This window comes from Misgurnus anguillicaudatus, chromosome 23, assembly GCF_027580225.2.
Source record: "Misgurnus anguillicaudatus chromosome 23, ASM2758022v2, whole genome shotgun sequence".
NCBI lineage: Eukaryota > Metazoa > Chordata > Actinopteri > Cypriniformes > Cobitidae > Misgurnus > Misgurnus anguillicaudatus.
The window spans coordinates 30,269,621-30,294,889 of NC_073359.2; the positions used below are offsets into that span (position 1 = coordinate 30,269,621).

Genomic DNA, 25,269 nt, shown 5'->3' on the forward strand with positions numbered 1-25,269 from the left:
ATTGACTTCTTTGATTGTTATGTAAATGATAGAGAAACATTGCATTTTATTATATTTATTTTTTATATTTATATTATTTTATTATATTTATCATACATTATACATCTATTATATACTACATATCTACTACATACAAGCCTAGATGTTGATGTTCTGTTCCATTCCAAGTCACCATTGTTGTGATTGGTGTTCGTTTTGGTTGGGCTCTTGAGCCTTGTCTTTTGCTTGCTAGTTTTTTCCCTGGTTGTGTTAACTTTTTGTTGATGCACCACATTTGTTATGAACATGTTAAGTTAGTAGTGTAATTCTGTGGTGTGGTGGTTGGTACATAATGGTAAAAAATCATCCCTAATTAATTTACTAATCAAAAGTTTATTTTCTGTCAATAATGTAAATGAGATCCAGCACTTTCACAGCAGTTTGTCATTGAGGAGTTTTGGAAGCTTTGGACAAGGAATATCCGCTGTGTGGCTGGGATGCACGAACATCGGGAGTCGGACTGTGGATCTCAACCATGGTGACAATTAAATGAAAAACTTCATGCTGCAATGCATGCTGGGTATTAACAAATTACAAATCTCATTCAGGACTCCCAGCATGCACTGCAGCATGGATAAATAAATATTTTTTTTCCAATTTTCTTTGTCACCATGGTTGAGATTCATAGTCTGATTCTTGATGTTTATGCATCCCAATTATGTAGCAGATATTTTTTGACAAAAGTTTCTTAAACTCTTTAATGACAAACTGCTGTGAAAGTGCTGGATCTCATTTACATTATTGACAGAAAATAAACTTTTGATTAGTAAATGAATTAGGGATGATTTTTTTCCATTATGTACCAACCACCACACCACAGAATTACACTACTAACTTAACATGTTCATAACAAATGTGGTGTATTAACAAAAAGTTAACACAACCAGGGAAAAAACTAGCAAGCAAAAGACAAGGCTCAAGAGCCCAACTAAAACGAACACTAATCACAATAATGGTGACTTAAAATGAAACAAAACATCAACATCTAAACTTATATATAATAGATATATAATATATAATAAATATATAATATATAATAAATATAATAAAATAATATAAATATAAAAAATAAATATAATAAAATGCAATGTTTCTCTATCATTTACATAACAATTAAACAAGTCAATATAATAAACAGTTGTTGTTTTAAACATTGTGTGAACATTAAAACATGACATTGTCATAACGTTTAAAAATGGTAAAATGTAACATTCCTCTAACGTTGAGACAACACAAAAACGTTCTTAGAACGTCAAGAAAACTGGACACTTTTAACGTTGGCAGAACGTTTTTGGGAACGTAAAGAACTTTCAGGGAACGTTCTTAGAACTTTTTTCTGTTAGCTGGGGTGACACTGAATTTGAAACAGCACATCTATCATTCAAGTATTTATTAGTAATACAGTGGAAATTAGTAGAAATGTAAATATTTGGTTGGCAGGTTGATTTACAGTGTGTGCCCCTAAATTTTCTGGTTGCGCCCCTAAAATTTTCAGTTGGGGGCCACTGAGTCTGGAGCCCTGCATTTGACAGGTCAGGTGTGCGTTTATTTAAAAAAATGAATACCCGTAGAACATTTCTCAACCAATCAGAATGAGGCATTCAACAGCGGTATAAATAAACCCAGTGGTATAAATTAAAATATATAATAGAGAGGACAAACAGTAAATCTTTACTCGCCATAGACAGTAACATTGAATCTGTGTGAGGACGTCTGCTCGCTGGTGATGATTACATTATAAAGTCCAGAGTGTTGAGTTGTGATGTTTGTGATGGTGAGATCTCCAGTCTGATCATTTAACTGCAGTCTGTCTCTGAATCTCTCATCAAGATCATCAGCAGTCTTATTGGCTTCTCTATTGATTTCAGCTATGAGAGAGGTTAGAGGTCCAAAGCTCCACAATATCTGACCGTCTTTCTGTGTGTCAGAAATATCAGTGTGTAGGGTAACAGATTCACCCTCCATCACTGACACTGACTCATCACCGAACACACCTGAAACACATAATATAAATGTTATACATGTTTATTTTTTACCCATATATTTTTGGCCATTTCTGTTTATTTTATTTTAAAAGTAAACACATTTTAAAGCATTAAATATATTTTTCATTCAAGAAAATATATAAACGTCACATTGAAAGAAAAATGTGTTTATGTTACAAATCTGTATATAACATAACAGTTTTAAAAAGGTTCAAATTAAATATATTTTCAACTTCAACAATATACTTTATACTTAAACTTGTATTTAGCATAGGCCTGTAGTTAAAAATTAGAAATATACTTGCTTGCCCTAGAAATACACTTTGAAATATATGTTGATATATGAAGGTTAAAACTAAATATATTTCCAAATTTAAATATATATATGCTCAATTTAATATATATATATTCAATTGAGCATTATATTCTACAAAATGTATTAAGCATACTGTAACTTACCCACTAAACAGCAGAAAGACGAAGAAAGAAAAACAAACATCAGTAACATTTCCCTCAACAGTTCAGGGATCTGAAAAAGTGTTTGTTAAGATAATCTGAAAGTGTTGCAGTCTGCAGCAAGGTTGTGCACAGTTAAACAAGACTCTTATGTTCCCATAGATTTCACTAAATTAGACCACTCCCACAATATCAACCATCCTATCAACTCTCTCTTAAGACACCATCTCTCTTTTCGACCCTAAAGACATTTCTAGTGACCACCCCTTTAGGAGGCAATATACGTTTTACATACAAGGATAAAACACTATACAACAGGAGTAAAGTGATTGCTTATATATCTTTAAAAAATAAGGTCTGATTTCAAAGTCTTCAAATGTGCTCATCTTCACTTCCTATATAGTGTTCTGTGAGCTTATGTCGGGTAAGAGCACCCAGTGACTTAAACATATAGAAAAATAATGTAGGAACTAGAATTTTAACTAGGCTTTAAAATCAATTTATTTAAGCTACATTTAAACAAAAGTTTTTTATTTTGTTTTACTTTACAAATCTTTTTTGTTTAAATGTAGCTTAAATAAATTGATTGCAATCACTTACCTTAAAAAATTTAGTAAATTGAATGAAATTTGCATAGAGATTCCATATGCTGATATGGATACAGGCCGCGGACACGTATTGAATCTCGGGATAGCCAACACTGTAAATGATCCTATGGATCGGTTTCAAGGGAAATAAAGGCCACATTTGGAGGCTGCAGCCTTCCAAAGCCGTATTTGAAGGCGTCACTGGGCCATGGCGAAATACCAATTCGAAGGTACCCAGTGACGCCTTCAAATAAGGCTTTGGAAGGCTGCAGGCAACATCCTATTCTATTCTTTTTTCATTGATTATTGAATTAATCAATGCTGATGTTTGACAAATGAAAGACTGCTTTAAATAATATTACTGGGTCCTCTTACTGTATGAATGTGAAAAATGAAGACTAATATACAAAGATTTATGCATGACCTGCTATATAGTTGTCACTTTAATGCTGCTCAGTTGTAGAGCACTTTGATTGTGTTAAAGCCATAATAAGTGTGATTCCCAGGGTTGCTTTGGATAAAAGTATCTACCAAATGCAAAATCAATCCTCATGCTTTGTTCATGCAAGCATGTAAACTTTAAAGGCAAGCTTTTTTAAGCTATAGGAAGTGACAGCATACGTTACTCAGAAAGAAACATCATGATCTCACACTTCATGATTTTGATTCTCACATCTCTTGGTTTCACCTTTTTGTAAAATATCACATCAGATTTTTGTCTGTCAATGTCAAATGCAAACAATTAGGGGTCAAGCATCGAAGGTGCTGAGACACCTATTGGAATTGTACTTTCTTCTTCTTCTTAGCCATTGGTGTCTATGGCAGCCCTATGAACCGTATATAGGAAAATGATGAAATTTGGCACAGTTGTAGTGGTGGTCATAAATAGTAATGTGGCCAAAAACGGGGTCTCTAGCAGTAACTCTATAGCGCCACCAGCAGTGCAGTAATGTTCAAATAACTGCAGATCTGTTTGATCTTTGAAAATCCTACTTAGTACACGTGATTGCTCTCATCACACTTATAGTTTTTAATACTGTACAGTAACGGCCAATCTCATTTCTCTGTCTTACCCCTTCCCCTTTGTCTTCGTCTTCCCCTTGCCCCTCGAAACCGAGTAAAGGGGAAAGGGGTAAGACAGATCGTTCTTCTAAAAAATTAGACACCACTCGATTACCGTTTGCGTCACTTTCCCTTGCCGCTAACCGGCTGCTACATAAACAGACAAGCGTTGACAAACAAAGAAGTTGCCGTTGTCTCAGGTTGTGGTATCGATTGCCTGAGCGGAGCTCAACAAATAGCGCATAACTTAGCTACTAGTTAGCGCCTTAACTAGTGATTCAAAACAAAAACATTACAATTAAAACCGCTTGAACATTTTATTAAAAGTATCATAAAACATGTGTGTCATAATATAATCTCAATTAACCGGCAGAAAATAATGTTACTTTCATTTTTGTGACTCCTTGACAGTTCGACGTTCATCAATAAAATGTCTTGATGCCGGCTCTCCTGAGAAATTCTTACTTTAACGTTTACCCCTCTCTTTCAAGTGTGGTCATTATCACACTTCGTTTCAAGGGCTATGTATCCCTACACCTTGGCCATAGCCCTTGATCAAACTGAGAATTGGGATACCACTTCACCTCACGAACGCACAAGGTGAAGGGGTAAGGGGAAGGGGTAAGACAGAGAAATGAGACGCACCCTAAGACTCCACCCATTACAGTAGTGGCCATTTTGAAATGTACAGTATTTTGTTTTTTCGCTACTCCTCCTTCAAATTTGGTTCAATTGTTATGAAATTTGGCACAGGTGATCTTTGGAGTGAGCCGCACAGAAATTACTGAACAGAATTTTGATTTTTTCTTTGTTTAAAAGTAATAAATGCGCAAACTTAACAAGGTTGACGCCACTATGGTTCTGAAGCTGTATCTCGGACAGTGGAATTAAATAATGCAAACAACAGTGCAAAAACAAGTTTAAAGTCATTTAGCAACAATGCTTATAAACCTACAATAATATTCCTGTTAGGAAGAAACAGGAAAACAGAGCATTAATAGCCTACATCACTTAATAGTAACTCCTAAATGTGCAAAAAATAGTGATATATAGGCTCGCCAATTATATTTAAAATATGTTTGTATTTATGCTCAGTCGGTCAGACAGATCCATATTAGGATGTTGTTGAATCTGTATGTACACGATTCACACCACAGACTACTGTTGAAGAAAATGTTTCTCATGTTTATTTTTTACTCTTTATGCTTCAGGTGTCCAGTGGGTAAGCTGTAAAAATTATTTTAATATTTATGGACATGTGTTTAATTAACTATTCGTCAAAATGTATATTAATCTGAATGCCGTTTAACCTCCTAAGACCTGGTGTGTCCACATCATGTGTTGTTGTTTGCACCATAATACGAGCCCGTTGTACACAAAAGTGGATAATTACACTGGTCATGTTCAAAGAAAAATATTTGGTTATTACATTTATTGGTTCTTCCTAACCCCAAATAGCTTAAAGAAATCTAAAATGCAAGCCAAACCAAAGCTCGGGTCTTAGAAGGTTAAAATGATTTTGAAATTAAAAGTGTTTTACTTTTAGTCAGCTTTTTTATTATTAAAAGAATTAAAAACTCTCCATGTTTATTGCAATGCATGCATACATTTCATTTTTTTATTGCTGCAATTAAACTTTTTTTTGTCATTTCAGTCAAAAGTACAAAATTCAACGGCTTTTACAGTTAAAAAGCCAAAGGTGTGTTTGGTGATGAAGTGAAGTCAGTGTCAGTGATGGAGGGTGAATCTGTTACTCTATACACTAATATTGAATTAAAGAGTGCTCGTGTGATCGAGTGGAGGTTTGGAAATAAAGAGGCTCTCATAGCTTCTATAAATAAAACAACTAATAAAGTAAGAATATATGATGATGTTCTTGATGGGAGATTCAGAGACAGACTGCAGTTAAATGATCAGACTGGAGATCTCACCATCACAAATATCACAACTCAGCACTCTGGACTTTATGAAACAATCAACAGAAAGACACCAAATACCCCATACAGATTCAATGTTACGATCTATGGTGAGTAAAGATTTACTGTTTGTCCTGTCAATTACATATTTTAACACAAGTTTTAACATATTAAACATTTATAAGTTATTATTTATTAATTTGATATAGAATATATTTTTGCACCAAATTTCACATAATAATTAACAACATAATGGTTTAACTCCTTGAAAAAATCAAGCCTTATAGGACATTAAAAACTTTCAGCGTGAAGCGCTGAAACCCTATTGTATTTGTTAAGATTTTTAGTATTTTTTATTCTGCCATAAAACGGAACGTGCAGACCAAACCGTAAGGCCTAGAGACTTGAAACTTGGCCAAATGGTAGGACCCAATTTGGGGAGAGGTTGACAAGAGTATCAACCCGATTGGCCTATAGGTGGCGCTATAACGATGGCAAATGCGTTGATGCCATAGACTGTAAAAAAAGATGGACGATGCGACGTCGCCTCCCACCATTGTAATGAATTGAAGCCAAAAATGTCCGACCACGGTCGCCGCCATGTTACGTAAAAACGTCAGTTTGGAGCCGAGGCATGCGCAGAAGGAATCGTCCGTGAAGCCAGAGGCAGAGCCGCGGTATCAAACTTCCGCCCAAACGCCCGCGCGGCCAATTCAACCACTCCAATCATAACGACACGCCCCGTTTCTATAGCATCAAATTACAAGCTAAAATGAAACTTATCACAAAAATTAACACTTGAACACATATCAGCGTGATAACAACTACTTGAAAGGACCAAAACCATCTTTCGAAAACTTTTATTGGAAGTGTAATTTTTTTTATTTAGAGCAAAGTCCTATTCATTTGAATGGAGAGGGCGGGGTTATGACTTGTACTGCAGCCAGCCACCAGGGGGCGATCAAAGAGCCAGAGGCTTCACTTTTCAAGGCTTATGAGGCACACCCGGTTGATGCTCATAACTCCCACAATTCTTGTCCAAATGTCAAGTGTCTTATATACCTCGAATCCTTGCGTCAATCCGGGACAATTTTTTATTTTATTTTTCGATTTCGTCTGAAAAAATTAAAACGAACTAGTCCTAGGTTTTTCGTCCGATCGGAACCGTTCTAGTGTTGGAATATTCCTTTATATATAAAATGTAACTTTTGACTCACGGTCGACATGCCATGCCCAAACGTCTGAAGTGTGCGCAGCCACTTGGACTTTATTGGCTATAACTGGGGAAATAAATGAAGTATCAACACTTGGTACTTGTGATGAGAGTCATGGCCTGATGTTGTGTGCCTCGTTTCGTCACAGCGCCACCTAGTGGTCAGACGAATCATTTAAATGCTTATAACTTAGGCTGAGTTTGACGTATTTTCATGCAACTTTTTTCCTCAGATTTTTGAATTGTTGCCGAGTCCAACAATACCAAACATGCCAGGTTTTGCCTTACAGTTAGCCCTGCACCCTTTATTTTTTACAATGCAGCAAATCTACACAGGCATGCCCTTAAAGGTCTTAAGGTCCCAAATCGCTTGAACCCCGGTAATCGCTGCTTGCAGCTTTATTTTATTTTTAATCTTTTACAGCTCGTCTGTCTGTTCCTGTCATCACCAGAGACTATTCAAGTTCAAAATGTGTATTATTGTGTTCAGTGTTGAATGTGAGTGATGTGAGTCTGTCCTGGTACAAAGGAAGCAGTTTATTGTCCAGCATCAGTGTGTCTGATCTCAACATCAGACTTTCTCTTCATCTTACTAAATCTATACATCTTACTAAAGAGTAATATTATTAACAACATGTACTTACTCATGTTTATGAAGCAAATGAGGAGCTCAGAGGCAAAGGCTGCTAAACGCCACCTATGTCAAAATTTTGATAATGATAACCGAATGCGCAGCACGTATTATATGTTTATTAAATTTTAACTTCAAATCCCCTTAATCCCATCGCTAAGGCCATTCGGAAATACAGCTTTGTTGGCAGAATGAATCCAATAAAAGTCTGATAAAAAAATTGCTAATTTATGAGAAAACATGTCAGATGCACTTAGAGGGTTTCGCACCTGACCTCTTCAATTCTTACATTTGAAACATGTGCATTCTCTCTCGCTCCAAGATGTGTTATCTCTCATCACATTCACAAGCATAAATGCATGTTAACAACAGCAGTTTAAACACAAAAAGTTAAAAATGTCAAATATTATCAGTAAGGCTGGAATCTGTACACATCTTGTAAATATTGTGTCGTTCTTCTTTTGTTGTATTGATAAGATCTTCCACTTTACAATAAAGCAGTAAATATTGAATTATTCAATGCTGAAGTTTGACAAATAAAAGACTACTTTAAATCATACTGCAACATGGTGTCCTCTTACTGTATGCATGCAAAATATGAAGACTGATATACAAAAATGTATGCATGACCTGGTATATGATTGTCACTTTAATGCAGTTTCTGTAAAGCACTGTGATTGTGTTAAAACCAATAAGCGCAATTCGCATGGTTGTTTTGGATAAAAGTATTTGCCAAATCCAAAATTTAAATTTAAGCTCATGCTTGTTTGTGGAAGCATGCCAACTTTACCGGGAGCTTTTTTAAGCTATAGGAAGTGATAGCAGATGTTACTCAGAAAGCAACATCATGATCTCACACTTCATGATTTTAATTCTCACATCTCTTAATTTCACCTTTTTGCAGGATATCACATCAGTTTTCAATCTGTCAAATGCAAATAATTTACTTCTGTTTTTCATGTTTAGTAAACCATACTAGATTACAATAATGCTGAATTATTGAAAAATAATATAAAATGAAATCATAAGAGAAAGTGCATTTAGTTATACTTGGATTGGATCAGGAGCACAAACATTTAAGCAGAACAGCTCTAGTCAGTTACTCATTTTAAGTAAAGTGATGCTGGTAACTTTACTATCCACCTTAATTTCGAACGCAGAAGTAAGTAATGCGATTTATTGTCCTTTCTTGTGTAAGACTACCATTTCAATGGCCGGTCGGTGTCATGGTAGCAGAGTTATGGTAAACATTCACTAGACCTGCAATGTATAACCCAGTGTGAGAATGAAATTAAGATATATTCAATAATTTCATGTTGTTGCATGGGGGTGACGGGCCTTCGATGTGCAACTATAAAAGCACAGAAGCATACCACCATTACCTATTCAGTAAAGAAGTCAAGTATTTGTGCATGAAAAAGGCCAAGAATTTGTGTTTAAAATGTTTAAAATTTCCCAATTGTGCCCCTGGTGTGAGTTTTTTTTAAACAGCGATTATTAATTAATTTGATTATTTGAGTTTCTATGGCAGCACATCAAGCTTATCATGCGGTCCGACAGTCAGTAGTATCTTTATGATTAAACCAAAATAAACATATTAAACAATTACATTTATTCAGTATTGTTATCGTTTTATAAATTTTTTTTATTACACTACAGGGAGACGTGAGCTTATAAAATTATTTGCTTTATCTTTTAAATGAAAACAATTATGTGCAAACACATTAAGAACTATTATAAACATTAACTAACATTTAAGTTAAATAAAGTTGAATAAAGCAGCAAAAGAGCGCCACCTGTATTCAGCTCAACCTTTGACTGACAATTGACCTTACAGTCCATTTGCTCTACACTAGTGATGTGAGAAACAATGCTTTTTAAAGCTTTGAATCAACCGAATCAATTGATTCAAAAAATGATTCACTGTTTCGAAGACCAGCTCGAAACACATATGGCGCCATCAGCTGGTTAAAACATTGTAACAGCAACAAGATCTCAGTCCAAACGTTTTACAAAAATGTGCATTTAATTATGCACATGTCTGACATTAGATGTTAAATGGTAGCGTTATCAGTAAGAAGGATGAATGTTTTATGAACTTGCATAATAAAACTGACCAGAGTTCACCTAACCATATTAGACACTAACTGTAATCAACAATTATGACGTAATGAAGCCTCGTTTGCTAAAATCACGTGACTTAACTAGTTTAAAACCAAAACACGCTCTGAATCACTGATTCAAAACAAAAGATTATAATGTTTTGAGGCTTCATAAAGCATTGCTTCGAAATTGGCCATTACTACATACCGATAAAAATGTATACCTTGTAATGCATTGCAATTCACTTTGAAAATAAGCATCTGCCTTTTAAATTATTACATTTATTACAACAAATTTATTATAAAAACATACACAGCGACAACTGGTGACAAAAAAACAAACACTTTCCAAATAAAAGTCTCTCAGCTGTGACCCGTATCTCTCCTTCCCCTCATTGCCAAGACTCTTGAGCATGAGGATTTTGACCAGCTCTTCTCCTTCTTCACACAAAATAACCTCCAGGACAGCAACCGGTCTGGTTTCAAGAGCGGTCACTCCACCGAAACTGCACTGCTCTCAGTCATTAAGGGATGGCAAGGGCAGCCTCCAAATCATCTGTACTGATCTTACTGGATCTATCTGACGCTTTTGACACTGTCAATCACCACATCCGCCTGCCGGCCCTCATTGCTATGGGTCTCTCTGATACGGCGCTACTATATGGTTCAGGTCTTACCTCTCAGGTTGGTCATTTAGAGTATCCTGGAGAGGTGACGTCTCTGAACCCCAGCTCTCAATACCGGTGAACCTCAAGGCTCTGTACTTGGACCACTGCTCTTTTCTATATACTTGACATTCCTGGGTTTTGTCATTTGGAAACATGGCTTTTCCTACCACTGCTTTGCAGATGAAACAACTCCACTTGCTGTTCCAATCTGACGATCCCATGGTTTCTGCCTCCATCTCAGCATGCCTGATTGACATCTCACTCTGGATGAAAGAGCATTATCACCAGCTTAACCTTGCAAAGACAAAACTGCTTGTCATATCGTCTGACCCGAAGATTCCTCACAATCTTTCTATTCAATTAGGTTCTTCAACCATTACGCCTTCCAGGACAGCCAGAAACCTTGGTTTCACGGAGCATGTTGCCAGCACCGCTCGCTCTTGTAGATTTGTCTTCTACAACCTTAGAAAAATTAGACCTTTCCTAACTGAGCATGCTACACAAGTCCTAGTCCAAGCTCTTGTCCTGTTCAGACTGGACTATTGCAATGCATTACTGGCCGGACTTCCGGCCTGCAAAACCAAACCCCTACAGATGATCCAGAATGCAGCAGCAAGAGTAGTCTTCAATGAGCCAAAGAGGGTGCATGTCACTCCTCTCTTTGTCAAGTTACACTGGCATCCTATAGCAGCTCACATCAAATTTAATTATAATTCTGCTCCTGGTCTTTAAAACCATCACTGGGTCAGCACCCCAGAGCCATAGAAGGATAGAGTTACGTCAAGTCCGTTCACTCCAATGGAAGGTTTTTTTACAGCAATGGCGGACCACGGAGTCTCTCCAAAGTTCCCGGAAGTCACAGTCAGCTCCATAGAGTTGCATTAGAAAGATTGAATGTGTTGAACTTAATATAAGTTTTAAGACTTAATACTCTTGACAAATAAGATTGTATGTTAGCAAAACATTTGAATCAAAAGACTTTATGCATCAGTGTGTTTGTAGTGCATTATTTCTAATTTAATTAGTACATTTAGGGGGCGTTAGTAGAAAACGGGTCAGGCTAGGACAAGCTGTGGATAACTTTAGCAACACACAACAAACCACTAACAGCCTTGTATTGGTAAATTTCGTTTTCTTAATGCAGATTCATCAATTATTGTAAATATTGTGTAATTAGAGAGGCTAAATAAAGTCATGGTGGTATAAAGTATGGGTGGAATGTTTTTAACACTGTGGTTTTGCTGGTTAATAAATAAAATAAAATAAATATATTTATTAATAATAAAATTTATTTATTAATAACTTGTCAAATGTATACTTACATAGTTAAGAAATTAGTAATCATTTAAAGTGAAGATGATGTTATGTCCCATCAGATGTTTATATTAACAACAAAAAGAAAACTACACTAAGCCAGAAATATTATTATAATTTATAATAAATTAAAATAAATTAATATTAAAGTCTTTTTTAATGTTGTGCTTTGTATATTTATAAATATACTTTATAAACCACTATGAGTTACATTCACAGCACATTCACTTTGTACATTATAAACAAGCATAACATTATAAACTTACATTAGTACAGTGTGATGCATTTTAAAGTGGCTAAAGGCAGCGTAAAACATGTTAACAAGCCACATACCAGCAGATGACCATACAAATGTTCCTATATTGGTGGATTTAATTTGTCAAAAAACATTGTTTATATAACTACATAACAATACTACATTCACATTTTGATGTGATATAGAAATATTGTAAAAAAAAAAAAATGCGTTTCTTGACTATAAATTAAGAAAAATCACAGCTCTTTGCCTCTAACTCAATGTATTTCAATGGCTCACTATGGGCTTCTAGGAACTAACTGAAGTCTCCGTGAATCACGTGACGGCCGAGCTTCTGGACTTCCGTTGGCACAACTCTGTTTCTCTATGGCTCTGCAGCACCCCCTCTCCTTTACTCGGGAGGCGCTCGGGAACTGGTAAGGACACTGGCTCATTAGGATTTCAGTACATAGAAGTGTCCGAAATGAGACAGTGGTCCGTGGCATGATGAACTAATCTTAAAACTACATTTTGTGACCCAGAAACTGTAACATTGAGAAACGCCTATTTCATCTTTTGAGTTCCGACATTGAAAACAAACGGCTGAAAGTGTTCGAGCTATAGAGCTATTTCACACTCCTACCCAGCCATATTGCTTACATAGCACCTCGTTGTGGTCAAATAAACTAACAACAGCGGTTAAAAAATATAGATATTTTGAATTGACATCAATACAATAAGCAATACAATTCACTTTGACCAGGGTTCAAAACAATACATTTATTTTTCACCAAAATAATGCAAAAGAAACAATATACAGTACAGGTGCTGTCTCCAGCAATTTGTTCATTGTAACCTTTTCATTGTTGTTGAATAACATGAAAAACGTGACCGTCTTATATTCAGATATTGTTATCAGCAATAATAAAAAACAAGGCACAGAGTTTAAAATATAAACATTTTTAAAAGCTTAAATAAAGCTAAAATAATAAACTTGGTGAAAAACTTAATAAAAAAAACAAAACAAAGCTGTCTTATACAGAATCTATCAGTCAGTGGAACCCTGAATCATCAAAGTCTGATTTCTAGATTCTTCAACACAAACACTTTCTCTCTTTAGAGACACATGAGCTGAATGTACTGATACTTGATGTTCATTATTTACTACTCAACAAAAGTCATGCTTCATGTACACAGGTGATCAGCATCAATACATTCCTGAAATATGTTAACAACCATAGCCCAACATGTTAAAATATGTTGACCATAGCCCATCCTAGACTTCTGGGGGCCCTAAGCAACTTTGTGAGGGGGCCCTGCAGCGCATTCATAAAAACACATGTATTGCTATAAATAACATCTTAATTAAAAATGTATAGTACATTATAGCTGTATATTTTTGGCATATGGACATTACTCCGTAATAGCATTGAAACATATTTTCTGAAAATCCCTACATCTGTTACATTGGTATTAAATAAAACAAGGTCCAATATATTTTTGGAAAACATCAGGGAAACCATTTGAAAATTATGAATAAAATAAAACCAAAATAGCAGTCAGAAAAACTAAAACAACAAAACAGATTTTCCAATTTGCTAAAAACAAAAGGCATGATTAATATAGTTTATGCAGTGGTAAACATATCAAAATACATAAATAATTCTCTAAATCTGCAAAGTTTAGATGAAATGTGCATTGTTTTAAATGCTGACAGGAGTCACACAACAGCTTGAATGACTAAAATATGAAAGATTTTGATTATTTAGTTTCTAACAAATCACACTGGAGTAATATTGAAGCTGGGGATTTTACTGGAGTGTAATAAATCCACTGCATGGTCAGTCAAGAATAAATAGGTATTTAAAGCATTAATCTTTTTACTTTCATGGAACGTTTGGTCTTTTCTGCTCCAGACGGAGAGCTTTGTTAGAAAACCATATCCATATATTAAGCACATGTTAATAGGCGTGTCAACTGCATGCAGCACTACACAGAAAAACTGACAAATTAAATGAACATTCAAGCACAGTACCAGTGGTAAACAGAGATAAATATTATTGCATTTGAGAAATGTCATACAAATGACATAATGATACAATTTTTAGGGGGTTGGAGTTTCTGGAGTCGGGAGAGATGTTTAGCCATGAAAGATGGTTCAGTACCCATTTTATTTGGAACAACATACATCTCCTAACCACAACCTGCAAGTATGATTATTACATTATATGTTTATTTTCCCCCTGAGTATTATAAAATGTCTAGTTTACTGTAATGTCTTGTCAGTAAGCCACGCTAACAACGCATGTTGCTGTTAAACTGTGGCCCAGTTAGCTTACATACTTGCTTAAATAAGTGTAAAAATATAAAGTGTCTGTCGTCGTTTTTATTGTTTAGATTAATGATAAATGATGTGCATTGATGTCGCTAATGTCTTCTCAGTAAGTAATGTTAGCACTAGTCTAAGACGTAGCCAGACCTTTAATACTGAAGGTCTGGTGTTTTTCACTGCTTTTTTTTGGCCAATGCCCGCTCACGAGGCCATTTGACCGGCATGTCAGACAACCAATTACAGTTTGTTTCGTCTTGTGTCACGTTTCGGAGTGTGGAAATGTCCCCACAATAACAAACCGGTTGGCAACAAGTCAGTCAATGAAATAACCAGCTACAACCAAATAGCATCTAAATAAACATCATTACTCACCATAGAACAACTGTGATCATGATAACTGCTCATTATTAGCCGCGTAAACACAACTGATTCGATACCTCGTAGGAACATCAAAGCTTTGTTTCCCTGGGGATCGAGAATAATTGCGACACCAGGAATTCCGGTTTATTTTAACAAATCAGAAGACGGGCTTAACATTCCCATATGTTTCCAGTTAAGTGTGCAATACACATCAGACGTTTAGCCAACATTATGTAGGCGTGACGTCTGAGGCTGAGATGTTAGCACTAGGTCAATACATGTTGCTACTGTTGGAGACTGTGTCAGTTGACCAATCAGAGCAGAGTAGGCTACCGAAAGGTGGGGTTTAGGCAGACTAAATTCTTGAACGGCTTCACACGAATCGTTTGGGGATCTCTGAGAAATGGGGTAATATTAAATTTATATTTTGAGAAAATAACCTTGCATGCATTTAAACCTGTTGTCAGGGACTTATAAACAGTGATAGGAAGCTTAAAATTGGCATCTTACTGGCTCTTTAAGAAATGCTTTGAAACTCAACAATATATACCATAGACAAATTTACTACCCTTTTGTGTTGTTAGTGGCCAAAAAAGGCCACTAAATTAAAAAAGTATTGTACTGATCAAAACAACCAAATGTCCAAAATGTCATGATTTTAACTCTTTAATTGCTAAGTTGATAAGTGGCATCACTGATTTGGGAAAACACACAAAATTAATGATCTTCAATATAAAAAGTGATTGTTGACTGGATTTTTTACCCTTTTCACAGTCTTGGGCATGTCAAAGATTATTAAAAACATTGGCTTTCATGCATTGTTAGTTTAGTTTTTAAATACCCTTTAGTAAGCCTGTGCAAAAAACACAACTTAATTTCTGGCTTGTAAATTGAGTTATATGGAGTATAACAGCCTATTTTGTGTAGTACATATGTTATACACAAGATATTTGGCCTTTTGCTGTTATAACACTGTATTAGTTGTATGAAACAGTAAATAATACATGCGGTACACAATTTTGGCATCTAGTAACAGATATGAAATTTAATATTAATGTTTTAACAAAGATCAGAGTTTCTCTGTAGAACAGAGCTGTTCCATCAACTTTCATTTTATTTTATTTATAATATACTTATCTTTAAATTAACTTTTTTGGTTCCTCTGATTCATTGATATGAGGTTGGTGTTATAAGTGATGTGATGCTGATGTGTTTGTAATGTTGATGATGTTAAACTGGAGGAAGATCACTGCTATTGACTGCTATTACACAACAATGGCATCTCTATCTCCACTGAATCTTCTCCTTTCTTGAAAGCTGAGATAAAGAAACAGAGATAACAGATCAAAACATGTTTAAAGAGAAAGCAGCAGTGATAAACCAGTCCCTCCAGAAAAACATGATTACGCGATTGCATGATTCAACGCATAATCAGCCAAAGTCCGCAAATTTAAGCAGGGGCTGCTTTTTTTCAAATACACCGCACTTTCGCAACATAAATTGCAGATTTCCTCGCACAAAATAAGCAGGGCTTGCATGATTTCATAATCCCCACATTTACCTAGCAAAAAGTCATTATATATATCTTAGCAGAAAGTTGAAAAATTTTGCATTTACTTCACATAAGCCATGGGAACGTTATGGAGTGACGTAGTTATGTGATGGGAACATCACTGAGAAGATGCAAACCCTGCGAAGCCAATGAAACCATAAAGCTTTTGAAAGCTACATAACTTAAGGTAATAAATAAAAAATGATGAGAACTTAAATATCCCCAGCACTTTCTGTGATGTAGTATGCTTGCTTATCATAGGAAGTAATAAGAAATGACTCTTTACATTAAGGTAGTAGCCTAGTGTGAACAGGGTTTTGGGGGAATCACTTTATTTCTCTCTTTTTCATCCAACTGCAGTTTTTGTAAGTTCCTGCAATTTCATTGCATAACTGCATATTCCATCTAATTTTTTGAAGAAAACCTGCCACAAGATCAAGGATTTTTGCACGCAATAATCACAAAAAAAACTCATGAAAGGACATTTTTCTGAAAGGACTGATAAACATCTTTAAATGAAGGATGATCTGAGTCAATCATTTTGGTGTTTTGATACTGACTGCTTTTATGCAACAATGGCATCTCGAACTCCACTGAATCGATTTCTATCTTCTCCACTGAACCTTCTCCTCTATTCTCCACTGAATCTTCTCCTCTCTTCCTCACTGGATCTCCTCTCTTCCTAGCTGAATCTTCTCCTCTGAAAGCTATAGGAAACAGAGAAGAGAGATCAAATCAAAAGTTGTTAAAAGAGGAAGCAGCTGTGATAAACATCTTTAAATGAAGCATGATGTGATTCAATCATTCTGGTGTTTTGATACTGACTGCTATTAGGCAACAATGGCATCTCAATCTCCACTGAATCGATTTCTATCTTCTCCACTGAACCTTCTCCTCTCTTCCTCACTGGATCTCCTCTCTTCCTAGCTAAATCTTCTCCTCTGGAAGCTGTAAGAAACAGAGAAGAGAGATCAAATGAAAAGTTGTTTAAGAGGAAGCAGCAGTAATAAACATCTTTAAATGAAGGATGATCTGAGTCAATCATTCTGTTGCATTGAGCATTTTGTTGGATTATAATGCTATAATGTTAGTTCAATTGTAACAGGTGCTGCTTAAACGAAGTGAGAGAGAGAGAGAGAGAGAGAGAGAGAGAGAGAGAAATCCATATACAGAAGATTTATTAGTAAAATCCCAAAGGGCAGGGAAACACATCCAAATAGGGCAATCCAAAAACTTAATCCAATAAACAGGCAAAAGGTCAAAATCCAGAACATCCAAAACATTTAGTTAAGCAGGTTTTGTTCATTTAAATAATACATAAGTGTAATCATTCTTAGCATATACAAAACAACTTATGTCTTTAGCATACTGTAGATATCTTTACCATGCTTCAAAACTTAACACGGCACAATGTCATTTAAAGCAACACTATGTAGTTTCCATGTAAAAATGACTTACAGCTCCCCCATGTGGTTGAAAAGTGCAACAGTGCCTGGTATCAGACACTCTTCTACAGGCAGGGGGAGGCGCGGGGCTGTGTGCTCTACCCTCCACCGCCACTATCAGAGTGTGCTTGTAGCAGCTAGGAGGCTGCTCAGGTTGCAGCAACAGTACATTTTGTCCAGTTAAAAGTTGTTCTACCACTGAAATTATTTTAGAGACATTATTTAAAGGTAAAAAACTACATAGTGTTGCTTTAAACAACTGAAGTTACATGATATAAATTGGTACATTATTATACTATTTAAATCACGCAGATGAGTTGGTGGTGTCAGCAGCCAAAGCTACATTTACACAAGCTTGTGAACTGAGCTGAAAGTAATACACAGGTTTATTTTTGGATTTTCCTTTTCCATTTGGACACAGAATAGCTATCCTTGGAGACTAAGTGCCAATAACCGATAAATTAACCAATAGTTTTTACTATTTTCTAAATTCAAACACAAAACTCATTTACTGAGCTAAAACGTAACACAACAAAGTTGTGTTGAACTTTATTACCAAATTAGAATACAGAATTGACTAAATAATTTGTACTTTTAGGTAAAAAGTAAAAATTAATATATATTAACTATCAACAAACCCTAAAGTAAGGAAACATAAATAATACTAAACCCAAAGTAATGTACCAAAGAACAATAAAAACAGAATCGAAATATATTAACAGTATAGCATGAACCAGGGCTGCCAACCCTCACGCATTCAGCATGAGACTCACGCAATTGACCCCATTCTTATGCTCTCACGCCACACATCAATTTTCTTACGCAGGCTCATGCCCACCATTGAGATCCCCATAGAGTGTAATAAAAGTCATGAAATAATTGCCTAATATGCCTAACTGTAAATACTGCACAATGCCCATCTCTATCTGTGCCTCAAGCAGCATAAAAATCGCTTGAAGTCAAATAATGCAATGGCCAATCAAATCAAAAGTGGAGTTATTGTTTAAAGATACAGAAGCCCGAGCTACAAACTACAGAGCTGACTTATTACAGGGTTCCTACACAATTTTCGTTTCAAAATTCCATATATTTCCAGACTCAAATTTCCAGACTTCCCTACAGATTTTTATATATTTAATTTGTTCTGATAAATTGTTTTAAAATTCAACTGCTAACAAATTTGTTACATTCTAAACATTTAGTATTTATGTTTTTGCCTTTTATTAGGATAGTAAAGTAGCTAGACAGGAATTGAGGTGGGGGAGAGAGGGGGGGCGGGATGATGAAGTCCATGAGCCCGAACTCAAACTCAGGTCTCCAGAAGTACAACAGCACTACATCGCGACACACTTACCCACAATGCTATCGGCGTCTACAGGTATGTTAAACTCAAGTCAAAACCTCTATGTAGGCTATAATGTTAGATGTGTAAATACAGAAACAGAAGGGATGTTCATGTACAATTAACCAGAAAATTTGAAAATAAGTCAAATGACAATGCTTAATTGGCTGTTAGGTATGGGAAACTTGAAAAGACTGTTTAAACAATAGGCTAATTATAGACGGTTTCATCGAACGCACGTGCTGTGACACGATACGCGACTGGTCCAAACTTTTCTTCCGGTTTCAGTTTGTTTAATGGTCTGACTAGTTGCTAAACTAATACATCGTCGAAAATAACAAATGTTTTGGTTTTCTTGGTTTCCTAGGTAATCTACGTGTTGTTTATTTTGCTTTTTATATAAATAAAAATGCTTTACAAACCAGGCTCAGTTCGACACCGGATTTACCACTCGTTTACAACTGATGGAGCAATCTCAACTTTAAAATTTCCTGTTCAGGAGTCAAAATCAAAGGTGGTAATTTAATTAAAATCTGACATGTTTTTTAGCAGTCAGCGCATACGTGCTTGTAATGTAAACAACTCCAACAGCAAACATTTTCCACCTCACTTGGCATTGTAGTGCACTTATGACATTCACAACTTTTAAACGGGCAAATGCTGAAAAAACGCATCAAGATTTTCTTCACATTTTTTATATTAAAATAGCGGATAAACAAACAAGGACTAATTACCAGAAATAGACGTCCTGCTATAATTGTTGCTGCTGTTGTTCCTGTTGATCAATTACTGACTCAGTATCCGATTCTGGATCATATATGTACGGCTGTATCTGACTGTAAGCCATAGTTATTTAAAAAAAGTTTCCATCCATTTCACAGCTGTTGGATTAGTATACAAAGCTGCGCGTACTCGTAACTCTTTAGCTCCTCCCATTGTACGTCTTCAAGTGTTCGTCTTTCGTGGGCAAAAACCGGAAAGGCTGTTCTGTCTTTTATAAATCTGACAACACGAAAGACTCTTTGTACATATGAAGGATAAAATACTACTCTATAGGTAACCAAGATTAACATTAAATTGGCAGAAATGGTGTGTGTTATGTGATCTTTAAGTAAGGTAACAAATTAGTTGTACTTCGTTACTTGACACCTTAGGGCTACATCCCTAATTTTAGAGCAGGAAGTGAAATCTTTCACTTCTCCGCCCGTGATGTTACACCCCATCATTGGTTAAATTTGATATACACATTAAGACGCACTTATGTCTGGGGGCGTTCCCATAGCATCACTACGATGACACAATGTGTTGTTTCCTTCTTAGCGAACAAGGGTTACATACGTAACCCGAAATGTTTTTCTGATTTAAAATGAAAGTGTGAAGTAATGTCATGCATAACTCATTGTCCATTGATACTGTGACTGCAGTAAAGATGTAAATAAAGTCATTATCACAGTGGAATGACTGAGTTACTCACCTTTGACAGACAAAATAAATCTCCTGTATGATGGGGTATCAAATTTCATGATCCTCATTGTATAAACTCCAGCATGTTTCCGTGTGATGTCATTGATGTTGAGATCTCCAGTCTGATGATTCAGCTTCAGTTTATCTTTGAATAAATTACCATCCCCATCATATGTCCTGAAGAACTTGTTGAAAGGAATAATTTTAGCTATGAGAGTTTCTCCAAATCTCCACTCTATCAGACGAATTGTCCGTATGTCAGTAAGACTAGGCTTCAGATTGCAGGATTCCCCCTCATCCACAGAAACTGTTTCCATTTAATTTGTACAAGCAGGACATATAAAGAAAGAAAACAGAAAAAGAACAATCATTACTTTATTTCTGTCAGATATCTTATTTCTTCATTATAAAACACAATGCACAAAGCCGCGCTGTACTCTGTGTGTTAATGCCAAAAGTCAGAAAAGGTGTAAATCATTGTGCTCAGTACCTCAGATTTGATAAGTAGGCAGAAAGTAGGCGGACTTGTGTGGCTGTTCAAACACATTCAACCACATGCACGTTTACACTACAAAAGCAATCCGATCGAAATCGTTTTCGACTACCTCTGAATGTGGTTGAAAGTGGTCGAAACGTTTTGAACACCATTTAGCATCATCCACTTGTTATACAATCGACGAAAACACATCTTAATACTAAGTGTAAACAGCCTCTTTATGATCTTAACATCTTAGATTATCTCTCAGAACATACTCTTAATATACATGCTTTATGTCTGATGTCAAAAGCTGTGACTTTTATGGATCAGTAACATAAAAATTTTTCGGTAGGAATCCACTCAACAGACAAATGGGTTGATAAATATTCAGTCAGTGTGTTGAATTGTAGTTTATATTAAGGATGTTTTCACATTTGGTCCACAAGAGAGTTAAACGATTGTGAAACCATCGCTCCAGCAGCACACGTTTCAATGATTTCAAATTGCATTGACACCCTATGGCGTCTTTACATCGTTTTACACAGTGGTCCACCTTCAAAAATATATTGTGCGCTTCATTTGAACATGCAGCTCTTTATGTACACTGAACTTATTGGGGAGAAAGACAGGAAAAAACAAGTTAGTCTGGAGCCCTTTGTGTACCCAAAAGTGAACCGTACTCAGACCACCTCCCTAGAAGGTCTCAGTTCGGTTCACTTTTAAAAGGGTCCAAGATCGTTATTTATATTATTAATATTAATAAGAGTTATTTTTACATTCTCCATTAAAAAAAATTAAAACAGTGTATGATTTGTTGGAATCTAACAAAAATGGAGACAGAGCTTCACCTGTTTGAAGTCGGCAAATTCAATTTTGAGAAAAACACAATCACCACGTCCATACATTAACACATGGGCATTGGAAACCATTAAGGCCCACCCACTTTTTAAGACTATGATATTGGACCCACTCACTTTTTCTCTATGCTCATATGTCCACTTGTCAGAGCGCCGTCAGTGAAATCCATTCCACTAGAGGAATGCATTTATGAATTAAACTCTGCATTTTAGCTACACCCCTGACTTTCCTTCAACTTTTATCTTTCTTTTATTGTTTGACATTAAGATCAATAGCTTTTAGATCTACTGTAATGCAATGAGCTAATATAATGATACACATCAGATATTTTTCCCCAACAGTTAAAGAGCACCTAGATGCAGTTTCACGATTTTACATTTCTGTTAGTGTTTGAGTGTGTATAAGTGTGAAATCTTTCAAACATGGTAAGGAGCGTCATATTTCTGGCTGACGTCAGAGGTATTCAGGTCAAGCGTGCCGCACAAGCCCTGAAAAGTGAAGCCAAAACGTCTCGATCGCCCACAGTGACTGGTCCCAGTATAGGATATAAACCTAGCCTCCCCATTTTATTCAATGGGACTTGAGACCAACTAAACAATTTAATTACACTTCAGTTATATTTTTTCTGAAGATGGTTGCTGTCATTTACTGTAGTTTTTATCACGCTGATGTTAATTCAAATGTTTGTTTTTAAAATAAGTTTGTTTTTAGTTAGTTATTTAATGCTATAAAAATGGTGGCGTCACGTCACGATGGACAGCTGTGATATGCGCATTCTGCAAGGGCGGGGCCTTGATTTCGCAGATTTACTTCCTGCTCACTACTGTGCAGGACTGGTCCCGAAATCGCTACTGCGCAGACTCAAGACCCAAGATGTCAGGGACACTGACGGCTTCACTTTTCACCAATGGAAGAGGGCAAACTGACTTCTCTGTCAAATCATCTTTAAAAAAATCTATATTCTTCAACTTTTCTTTTTTAGAAACTAGCATCCTTAACCATCCGAACGCTTACACCACGGTAAAGTGGTGGACCGTGGTGCTATCATTACGTCAAACATCAGTACGTCACAGGCTTATTGGGTGTAATGGCTACAGCGTCACACAGGAAAATTTTAAATAGCTCGTTTTATTTTTGGACCAGGAATACTCTTATTAAAGGCGGCGTGCACAATGTTTGAAAAACGCTATGGAAAAGGAGACGGGGCGTCTACCAAAACACACTTGTAGCCAATCAGCAGTAAGGGGCGTGTCTTCTAACCGACATCCTTGCCGGGGTTGCGTATGTGTGGGGTGGGTCTTTTAAAAGAAGGTCGAATGAGTGTATACTTAATTAATGCAGTAAAGACTGTTAACTGTTTTATTTTCATTACTTAAACAGACATAAGCCATTTTAAAAGGCATTTTAAATCTCTCTTTGCAGAAGAAATATTTGTTGTGCTTATTTATTTGATTCTCTATTAACACAATAATATACCTAATTACTGCAAGTAATATAACAAAGGCAACATCTGTGGTATTACTTTAACTAGAAAAAAATGTTAACAGTAACAGTCATCAAACAGCTTGCATATCAGCTTGAAGAATCGGTATCAGAATCCGTGATCAGACGAACACGAAGACAACAAATCTGTAATCGGTATTGGCTGCAAAAATCCTGATCGGTGCATCCCTATCTCCTACTGTTTAAAGTGCATCCCTGGACCCCTTTTACTGGAACACATTGTAAATCTGCTGTGCATTTTATTTACTTTATTGTCATTATATAAACTGACAGTCACAACAAAAAGCAAATATAAAGCCTCCATTCAAATAATAGTGGAGTATGTCAGGATGTTGGATGAATGCTTTGAATGGATACGCTCTTCACTGAACGGGTCTGTTGATTTAGTCTGAACAAGAGACATTGAATTCAATCAAATCAAGCTATAGATTATAGTGATCTATATATTTATAAAGAATTGTTATATTTTGTCTTACTTAATAATAACAGCAGCAAACAAAATAATAATAGCAGCGCAAACATGTGGCCATCTCCCTTGGCTTTGTATAGACCAGTTCAAATGATGTAAACAACACTGGTCCAGAAACACTTCCTGTTACAGTTTGTGACAGTTATTTTTTTTTTCACATATATTATTATCTTTAAGATGTGTGTTTAACTTCAGTTAATTCAGGTTTATATGTTCTGTTGGTTTATTTTATCCTAACGTTTATCTAGTGTTAAAAAACAGAAACAGGAAGTGCTTCTGGACCAGTGTTGTTTACATCTTTTGAAATGGTCTATTGTTGGAAAAATTTGGCCTGTGGTGAATACTAATTTAGAACCCTGAGCTACAGTAAACTGTCAACAGAGTACAGATGTAAATGTTTGTTCGTTTATTCTTAATGCCATTTCAGCATCTGTCGTTATATTCAAAGCAAGAACTGATTAATACATACAGATGTAAATAAAATCATTATTACAATAAAAGATTTGAGTTATTCACCTTTGACAAGAACACGAAATCTCTTGTATGAGGTTTCTCCATCTCTGGTGATCTTCAGTGTATAATCTCTAGCGTGTTTTTGTCTGAAGTCATTGATGGTGAGATCTCCAGTCTGACGATTCAGCTTTAATTCATCACTTAATAGACCTTCTACACCATCATATGTACTGAAGATATTTTTGGCAGGATTGATTGCAGCAAAAGGTGGAGAGGTTTCTTCATCTCCAGTAATCCACTGTATTTTATCAACTGTCTGTATATCAGTAACTTCAGTCTTCAGATCAACAGATTTTCCCTCACATACGTGTAGTTCTTCTTTATCACCTGCAATAGATGCATACAGAAACAGAAAGACAGAAATGAAATCAATTCAGGTGATTTTCATCTATTAAGTGTCTTATTTACTGATTATAAACATCAGCTCATATTCTTATAAATAAATGTCTGTTTATTAACTCAATCTTTCAGATTCTCTATCAGTATATAAATATAAACACAACTATAACATCTAGATGATGAATTTTAAAAAATCTGCCTACAGTGAGAATTCATCTGATGGTGAATTACTTTAATAAAATATCAGTTGGTCAATATTGATGGTAATAATTCACTAAATAGTTGTGTATGATGAAATCAATGTAATTATTAAAAGAACCAAATATCTGAAATGAAAACTTTACAGAGTTGACGTGTGTTATCTCTGTGTGTATAAAGTTGGTTTATCTGCACTTAAATCAGGTTT

General features: G+C 35.7%; 2 protein-coding genes across 2 annotated transcripts in view; both read right to left on the minus strand.

Annotated features, from left to right (window-relative positions):
• LOC129453466 (uncharacterized) overlaps positions 1–25,269 on the minus strand; it is a 71,638-nt gene that overhangs the window by 26,696 nt on the left and 19,673 nt on the right. The gene's annotated exons all lie outside the window — the stretch shown is intronic.
• The window catches only part of LOC129453462 (uncharacterized), a 29,037-nt gene continuing 17,493 nt past the window's right edge, over positions 13,726–25,269 (minus strand). The window contains exons 9-13 of the mRNA XM_073862358.1: positions 24,528–24,851; positions 20,714–21,010; positions 17,278–17,400; positions 17,013–17,159; positions 13,726–16,217 (exon numbers count right to left, since the gene is read on the minus strand). Of these exons, the coding sequence (XP_073718459.1) occupies positions 16,153–16,217; positions 17,013–17,159; positions 17,278–17,400; positions 20,714–21,010; positions 24,528–24,851 (956 nt within the window). The 3' untranslated portion in view covers positions 13,726–16,152. The remainder of the gene's footprint in view (positions 16,218–17,012; positions 17,160–17,277; positions 17,401–20,713; positions 21,011–24,527; positions 24,852–25,269) is intronic.